Source organism: Raphanus sativus, unplaced genomic scaffold, assembly GCF_000801105.2.
Source record: "Raphanus sativus cultivar WK10039 unplaced genomic scaffold, ASM80110v3 Scaffold1095, whole genome shotgun sequence".
NCBI lineage: Eukaryota > Viridiplantae > Streptophyta > Magnoliopsida > Brassicales > Brassicaceae > Raphanus > Raphanus sativus.
The window spans coordinates 416-9,323 of NW_026616409.1; the positions used below are offsets into that span (position 1 = coordinate 416).

At 37.6% G+C, this 8,908-nt stretch overlaps 2 protein-coding genes and 1 long non-coding RNA gene across 3 annotated transcripts; 2 read left to right on the forward strand and 1 right to left on the reverse strand.

The window, feature by feature from the left end:
• Positions 1–276: 276 nt before the first annotated feature.
• Positions 277–2,347, reverse strand: LOC130503738 (probable LRR receptor-like serine/threonine-protein kinase At1g56140; the record flags this gene model as incomplete). Its single annotated transcript, XM_056998295.1, is given in 10 exon segments — positions 277–341; positions 447–518; positions 590–661; positions 784–855; positions 970–1,041; positions 1,151–1,222; positions 1,308–1,379; positions 1,585–1,656; positions 1,803–2,004; positions 2,097–2,347. Coding segments are annotated over 10 exon segments (880 nt in total), but the record flags the coding sequence as incomplete, so codon positions are not given.
• Positions 2,348–3,027: 680 nt separating this feature from the next.
• Positions 3,028–3,482, forward strand: LOC108821843 (uncharacterized protein At4g04775-like). The gene is made up of 2 exons (XM_056998296.1): positions 3,028–3,093; positions 3,186–3,482. The coding sequence occupies exons 1-2, from the start codon at positions 3,028–3,030 to the stop codon at positions 3,480–3,482; spliced, it is 363 nt and encodes a 120-aa protein (XP_056854276.1).
• Positions 3,483–8,116: 4,634 nt separating this feature from the next.
• Positions 8,117–8,908, forward strand: LOC130503739 (uncharacterized). Its single transcript, XR_008940973.1, has 2 exons — positions 8,117–8,521; positions 8,629–8,908. It is a non-coding gene; the product is annotated as an uncharacterized LOC130503739 (long non-coding RNA).

Consider the following 8,908-nt stretch of genomic DNA (forward strand, 5'->3'; position numbering starts at 1 on the left):
AAATGAATGAGAAAAAAAGAAAAATAGATTTTAAGATCACTTTGACTTTCACAAACCATAACACTATTTTAACAGAAAAAGACCATGTAACAGCTTTCAGGACATGTTTATGTTGTACTTACACTTGTTGGAGAATTGAGAATTCTCCAATATGAGAGGATATTGTCCCAGTGAGATTATTGTTCCTCAATACTCTGCAAAATGTAATAGTATAAAGTGATCATATGTATGAATTATGTTAGAAAAAATTTGAATCAAAGTTGGCTTACAATGTACTTAGAGATTTCATGTTTTTGATGAACTCAAGAGAAGAGCTACCGTTTGATATATCACCAAGCCTCCTAAGTACATTTAGAATAGGCAGGAGCTATTATATATGTGGAGGAGAGAGGGAAAGAAAGATAGTAAACAAGAATGGTTCTGACACCAATGCAAACAACACATACAGTTCTGTCAAAGAAGTTAAGTTGGAAAATGACGAAGGTATCGGACCACTTAAACCAGTTCCGAAAATTCTCCTGTGAAAAAAACACTTAGTAGCAGTCAGTGATATAATAAAATAAAATAACAAAATATGAAATCTTCTTACAAGCCGGTAAGTTTGGTCCATTTTCCTATAAAGTCTGGTATACGACCTGTAAGTCCCAAATCCATCATCCAACTGATACAACATTAAGTGGGAAAATGTTTATTTTTTTTGAATGAAAAGTGGGAAAATGTTAATTAAGTAGCACGTAGGGAAAATTTAACGATAAGGCTAAATTCAATAAAACAAAATCTAACGCGGTTTGCAGCTCCACAAGATTAGCAAATGATGAAGGTATTCCACCGGTGAGTCCAGAACTATCAATGTATCTGCAGTTATTAACAGATTTTTTAACAGTAAATGAATTCAAATGTTAAGGCTTTATAAACTAGGAAATGAATACATAGAGATTCTTGTAGATTTTTAAAGATGCACAAACTCACATTTGCTGTAGTTTTGTGCAACTCCCAAGCTCAGCTGGTATAGATCCAGAAAAGTTGTTTGAACTAATACCACTGCATGCAGATAATGTATACAAGATAAGGTTTAATAAAAAGGACGCATAAAAACGTGATGTTTATGAGTTCTTTTAAAAGAGAAAAAAAAGGAAATGAAGAAGCTTACAGATATTTCAATTCTGTGAGTAGACCAATTTCCTTAGGAACAGGGCCAGTCAACGCATTGATCCCAAAAGTCCTAACACAGATGGAAGTGTGAGATACAAGAAAGAGAAGAAAAAAGGGAGGAATAAGAAGGTTTCAATCAATATAGAAAGCCTTACAGCCATTCCATTCGAATCAAATTTCCAATTGCATGAGAAAGGGAGCCCGTAAGAAAATTTTGAGCCAGGTTCCTGCAAGAATCATGCACGTGAGTTTGAGGTACAAAAAATGCAAGACTTGTGGGACACTCTCTTTTATATATTAACTTGTGATGTGCGTGTGCGTGTGCTCTTTTTGATAATATAATATATAGTAAGAAGAGAAGCGGCTCTGTGTATGAATGGTAAAGCAAAAAGACTAGGAAAAGGTAAAGTCTATATATATATATATATATACAGATTTGTGAGGTATATCAAAGTCCAGAGCTGTGGAGGTATAGGTCCTTGAACATCCATCGCATAAACCTTGCTGTGTAACAGTGAAACACCAACAACATGCATGTGCAAAACATTCAGTAGGTAAATAGATGCACAAAGACAACATTGGGGAAAGAGAATGAGAAAGAGAGTGTGTACTGTCACACCAAAAAAAAAAAGAGAGAGGGTGTACTGTACAGGGCGGTGATGCGGCATATTGTGGAGTTTTCGAAAGTGCAGTGGCATTTGATAAGAGGGTTGTAGGCTTTGTCGTCGATGGTTATGTCCTCGTCGATGGCTGCGCCGGAGCAAAGTTCGTCACTGAAGTTCCAAGAGTACGACCCGTCGTAACTGTACTCATCGATCTTCCAAACCCCGAAGATGGAGTTCAAAGCTCGCGCTGTTGTTCATCCAACACCCACCACAATGGGACAGTTCAGTTTAACCAAACAAACATACCAATTCCATTAAGTGTACAATCAACAAACAGACCTTCGTCGCGATGAGTAGTAGCTGCGGTTCGGTTTTGAAATAGAACCAGATGAATCGTACCGGAAAGACACAAGAGGAACCATACGGTGAGGTGCAGACACGTGGGCATCCTCGTTCACTCAGGTTTATACTTTTTTCTCTCTTTTTTTTAGGTGGGGGAGGGGGGTTGGTTCAGAAACACAGAGACCAATGGTGGTCTATCGGTCCACTGACTTATTACATTTATTCATCGACTTGTATGTTGGTCTGTCCTCATCCAATGATAAGAATGAACTATTGGTGGAGAGATTTTAACAAAACTCTTATTTGTGATTGGGCTGGTGGACCACCGTGTTTGTACTACTTTGTTTTTTCACTATTGTTTGTTCGATTGTGTCCCCTTAAGTAAGTTCTTTCGTCGTTCTTTCCTCCACGCTGATATTTTTGGTCTATTAGTAATTCCCATGCTCATGATAATATTACATTTGTGGAAAAACGACCTATTTCCCCACCGTAACTATGGCATAGTAATAAATGTACACAAAGTTTAAGCCTCGTCCCAATTGCACACATACAAACTATAACAACGCCTTTCTACATACGAGAAAAGATCGAAACCCGTTTTACCACAGACCAAGATTTAAGTTGGTTTTAATGGTTTATTACATGAACCGATAGTAAACCGGTTCGTATTAGTACACTTCGACCCAGATAAAGATCCGAGTAAGAAGCGATTTAAACCCGACCCGAAACCCCTTTAAAACCCCCAAAATCGAGTTCATGTCTTTAGAACCCTAAAACCTAAAAATTCAGAGAGAGATTCTGTTTGCCCAGACCCAGAAAGTATGAGTCATGAATCGGGAAATTCGAGTGGAGTCTCTATGGGTCGAGCAAGAGGTCGTGTTGTTGGTGTTCCGAAGAATGTTGGTGTGGAGAATTAGTTATCCCCTTGATGTCAAATTCGAAGCCAAATCCTTACAGGAGATACTTTCGTTGTGCTTTTGCGGCAGAGAAAAGGGTTAGTTTGTTTATAATTACAGTTACAAATGTGATTGTTCAAAATGTGATTGTTCAAAATGTGTGGGTGAATCAATTTTTCTGTGTTTGTAGCTGAGTAATGATAATCACAGTTACAAATGGGTTGATGAGGCTTTGTTGGATGAGGTTAAAGCATTGTGGTTTAGGATAGGGAGACTTGAACAGGGCATGTTGACTGGTCGTGTGGAAGAAGAAAGGGATGCCCAAGAAGAGAAGACAAAGTTTGAAGAGTTTGGATTGAAGTTAGAGACCGAGATTTCTGCAAGAATGGAAGATGTTGTGAATGAAGTCAAAAGCGAGGTGAAGAAGGCGCTGGTGCTTGTTGTTTTAGGATTTGTGGGGATGGTTGTGTTGGCTAAGATACTATAATTTTTCTCGGTTTGTTATGTCTAATGGTGGTATGTTTAAGTGTCTAGTTTGTTTCTGTTGTGTCTGTTGTCTAAGATGATGATTTCTGTTGTGTCTGTTGTTTAAGATGATGAAAGAAGGATGTTATTTTAAGATGATTATGCTGTTAAATTGTGAGAATCAAGAATTCTAAATCCTTTCAAAAGCATTCAAAAGCATGACTAAAACCATTAAAATATCATACATTGACTCAGCAGCATATCTTGAACACACTAAAATAGAGTCTAAATCCATTAAACTAGTTCATACACCCGAGAAACAAGGTCATGAAACGTGCAAAAGGAATCTAAAGTCGAGAAACAAGGTCCTAGAACTGAGGCGTAGACGCGCCACTGAGACGTAGACGCGCCACGAGCAACCTTTGCCTTCACATACAAATCCGATCTTTGTCCTGTCATATCGATTCTGCTTGATGTTCCTTCCCGTTTTCAGAGCATAATCGAGCACTGCTTCCTTAAACGCAATTCCATTGATGAACACCTGCCCAACAAACAACTCCCCACTGCCTCTTCTAAACTGATCGCGCCTGTAGATAGTTCTCTGAACCTCTTTTCTCTGATTCTCTTCCACGTCTGCCTCTTCATCTGATTCTGTCTCTGGATACAGGTTATGCTTCATTGGAGGCTCATCAACAAAGTTCATGGCATCCTTCTCAATGTTGTAGTCGTTACGCTCTCTTCTATCTTCACCATCAGAGTCAATATCTGGAGAATCAGGTGTCCCCGGATCGAAAGCAGGTACATCATTCCACTCTACATTCACATCAGACCAGGGCTCCATTGTTGATACCTGCAAAACAAAGACATACAAAATGGTAAGAGACAACGAGAGAGAGACAGAGAGACAACGAGACAACGAGAGAGAAAACGAGAGACACAACGAGAGAGACAATGAGAGAGAGACAACAAGAGAGAGACAACGAGAGAGAGACAGAGAGAGAGACAGAGAGAGAGACAGAGAGAGACAGAGAGACAAGAGAGAGAGATGTCGAATTTACCTAACTGGAGACAATCGGAGACAATCGGAGACCTTCTTCTTCGCCAAAGAGAGGGCTTGATGTTTTAGGGTTTCTAATTTGATTAATCGGGTCATGGGTTGATATATGGGGATTTAATTGGGTTTTAATTCTCTAATCGGGTGATAATCGGGTTGTTTTGGTTAAGATAGGTTAGTCATTGGTTAAGTCTGGGTTTTAGAAACACTAACCAAATATTAACCACGATATGTCGGTATTAGTCTGATTTTCAAAGTTGAGGGGGAAACGGGTTTCGATCTTTTCTCGTATGTGGAAAGGCGTTGTTATAGTTTGTATGTGTGCAATTGGGACGAGGCTTAAACTTTGTGTACATTTATTACTATGCCATAGTTACGGTGGGGAAATAGGTCGTTTTCCCTACATTTGTATGAATAGTACCATCAATAATGCCTACTTGACTTGTGAATATGCAAAAGTCTTTGTGTGAAACTAAAGACTTTTGACAACTTTTTATTTGTTTTTACATTATCACGCGACCCGTTTTGTGCTATGTGTCGTTCAGACAACGGAACTAGTAGGGGACAATATGTTCTTGAACTTGAACCTCTAAACATGACGCGAGTCTGGTCTTCTCTCATGGAATCACTCTGTCCATGCAATTTGGGAACACAACACATAATGCTCAGTCTTACTCTTCTTTTCATAGCACCAAAGTATCAACTTCACTCTCAACAGATTTGAGGAAAACTGAAGAGCTTAATTATTAATGACAGAATCAAAGTGATATAATATATATTTCTCTAATCAAAGAAGAAAATAGTGATCCTCATTCACTTACACAACACATCTATCTTTATAGTTACAGATAAGGAAGGATCTTTGTGGTAGAGATAAACCGTGATTTCTAAACGCAACAGGAACTGATGTTCATAAAACAACGGCTCCGCTCACACAATCGAAGATATCGCAAGAGAATCAATCTTCTAATTGAAATGAGAATTACTAGTTATAGAGTTTTCTTGAGAGAGAGAGAGAATTTGTTACAATTTTCTGGATAAGAAATGTAAAAGAATCTGAGAAACAGAGTTATACGAGTTTGTTAGCGGTGTAACAAACTCTTAGTCGCCACCGCACACGTGTAAACATCTTATTTATCTTCTTATTTGAATCTTCCTTCTACTCTTCCTCCGATCTTCTACCTCCACGTCACTTCTATTAACTTCCCATATCACATCCTTCCCCTCCAAGAAACCTTGACCTCAAGGTTTAAATTGTGGAAACTTCTTCTCAATGTCAAACAAGTACTCCCAAGTTGCCTCCTCCACAGTTTCGTTCGTCCACTTGATCAACACCATTGTAGCTGCACGCCCTTGCCTTTGAACCATCTTGCGCTCCATAATAGCCTCAGGTTCCTTCAACAAAACATCATGACTCACTCGAGGAAGTTCTGTTGCAACTTGAATATCTCCCACTAGCTCCTTAAGTTGCGAAACATGAAAGACCGGATGGATTAAAGAAGATGCAGGTAACTTGAGCTTGTAAGCCACTTTACCACATCTGTCAATAATTTTGTAGGGTCCAAAATATTTCGGAGCCAACTTCTGATTTCCCCGTATCACCAAAGACTTCTGTCGATACGGTTGTAGCTTCACAAACACATAATCCCCTATCTCAAAGCTTCGATCAGAGCGATGTAGATCAGCATTTTGTTGCATCCTATGTTGAGCTCTCATCAGATGAAACTTTAGGATTAAAATCATGTTCTCCCGTTCCTGCAATGTCTTAGCCACCACTGCTACTTTCGATTCTCCAGGCAGATAAGGTAGATGAACAGGAGGAGGTTGACCATACACTGCTTCAAAAGGAGTAAGTTGCGTCGATGTGTGGAAGTTAGTGTTGTACCAATATTCAGCTAAAGGAAGCTATTTAGACCACATGAGGACGATCACTGCACATACACCTTAAGTACGTTTCCAAACATCTGTTGACCACTTCTGTCTGACCATCACTTTGAGGGTGGTAAGCTGATGAGAAATTCAACCCCACTCCCTGCAATGTAAACAACTCTTTCCAGAACTCACTGAGAAAAACAGCATCACGGTCGCTAACAATTGTTCTCGGAAGACCATGTAAACGGAAGATGTTATCCAAGAACGCTTGTGCCACTGATAAGGCAGTATAAGGATGTGAAAGACACATGAAGTGAGCTGCCTTAGATAGACGATCTACTACCACAAATATCACCGATTTCCCAAAAGAAAGTGGGAGACCATCTATGAAATCCATAGAGATGTCTGTCCAAATGCTCTCTGGTATTGGTAGAGGTTGTATAAGGCCCGGTGATGCTGCATTATCGTATTTGCAAGTCTGACAAACACCACATTGTCGGATATATGCTTGAACCTCCGTAGACAAACCCTTCCAATAGAACAACCCTTTCACCCTTTGTAACGTAGCATCTCTTCCTGAGTGACCCCCAACTCCTGAGTTATGAAGCCATTGTAAGATCTTGTTTCGTAACTCTGGTATTGCAGGAACAACAATCTTACTTTTTCTTCTCAAAACACTCTGAACCCATGAGTAAAACTTCTTAGCCTTCGCATTAACCTTCAACTTCTCAATTATCTGCTTCACTGCTAAATCCGTTGCATACCCCTCTTGTATCTCTTTCATCAAGTCACATTCCAGTACAGACATTGCCATGTGTAAAACCTCTGCTCCCTCCACCCGAGACAGAGCATCTGCAGCTACATTTTCTTTACCCTGTCTGTACTGTATTTCAAAGTCGAACTCAAGTAGCTTCGGTAACCATTGCTGCTGTATCGGAGTGTTTAACCTCTGTTCTAGAAGGTATTTAAGACTCTTCTGATCCGTCTTGATCACAAAGTGTCTTGAGATTAGATAATTTCTCCATTTTTGCACCGCAAATACAACCGCAAGAAGCTTTTTTTCATAGATAGACAGATGAAGTTGCTTCCCCTCACTACAAGAAAAGTTGGATATTGCAACATAACTTTGCAACTTTTATTTTTTGTTAAAAAATTGCAACAATTTTTGCAAATATTTTGTAATGATGACCAAACATCACAAGTTTATCACAATTTTATTGCAAAATTATAACAAAATTGATTTGTTGCAAACTATGTTGCTAATTTGCAATACGTTTTTTACATATGGACATATGTTGTAAATTTGTGAGAACTATTTAACGATAATAAGTTGACGTTGTTTTGCGTTTAAAACATGTGACATGTATGTAACAATTTAGAAGAACTCTTATGACAAGTGTGACAATTTTATATTTGGATTTTGTAACTCTTAATCAGAACGTGTTTAGTTTTGGTTTCATTTGGTTCAAGTGTTGATAAATATGTATTATATAAATTAATTGGTTTTGGCTTGCTATACTATTAACTTTTTCTTAAAAACCTAAGGTGTGATTTGAGATTTATGAATGTTTTTGGTCTAGTTTATATCCATTTGATTCAGCTCAATACATATTTTCATAATGATTAGGTTTTGTGCATATCCACAACTGAGAAAAGAATACTGCAAAGCCTAATCCCACGCTCAATTTTCATTCAAAATATTTTAAAATAGTACAGATATTCTAATCAAACTAATAACAACCTTCTTGATATTTCAGTTATCTAACAATTCAGAATCTTCTTTAGATAAGTACAAATTTGGATCAAATATTTCTCACGTTTACCTTTTTAACATAATCACGATTAGATTTACGCTTGTACATTTATATATTGACATTCTGCTTTCTCTGTGTCTATATATATTCCAAACTTTCTCTGGAATACAAACTAATACATAGCCCAAATCTCTATCTATAATTATAAGCCACACACATATGTTTTTATATTTACTATAGCATTTTCAATTTCACTGGACGAGTATCAGGATCAGGCGTGTATTTGTTGGCATATGTTCTCAGATCAAGATAACACACAAATCTGTGTTTTAGCTTTTACGTGAGATCTGACGGTAGATGTGTTTGCGTGCAAAATACCAGGTATAAGGCTTATAATTATTTCTTTTGAGTGTCTTATTTTTCTTAATTACATTCTTCTTATGTTCAGCAGTCATTCTAATCAAGGGTGGATTTTCTTCTATCTGTAGAAAAGATCTTCCAAAAGCAGCATTCATCAAAAATGATAGAGGAGCTTGAAGAAATAGAGAAAACAATGAAAGCTATTTTTTCCTTACAATAGCTCGGTGTAAAAAATAATCTCTCATTTTCTGTATTTTATATTTATTTACTGTGATTTTTAAGACGTTATTATAATTTGTTAGGTGGTTTCGTCTTTGATTGTTAAAAATATGGTTATTTTAGTTGTTACAAAATATATCCAATAATCATTTTAACAGGATTTGTATTCAACTAACCAGTTTATTATGA

Excerpts from the sequence above, each read along its gene's own strand:
- LOC108821843 (XM_056998296.1), top strand. The coding sequence starts at position 3,028 with ATGTCAAATTCGAAGCCAAATCCTTACAGGAGATACTTTCGTTGTGCT. Across the intron at positions 3,094-3,185 it reads CTTTTGCGGCAGAGAAAAGG|CTGAGTAATGATAATCACAG; the intron begins GTTAGTTTGTTT and ends CTGTGTTTGTAG.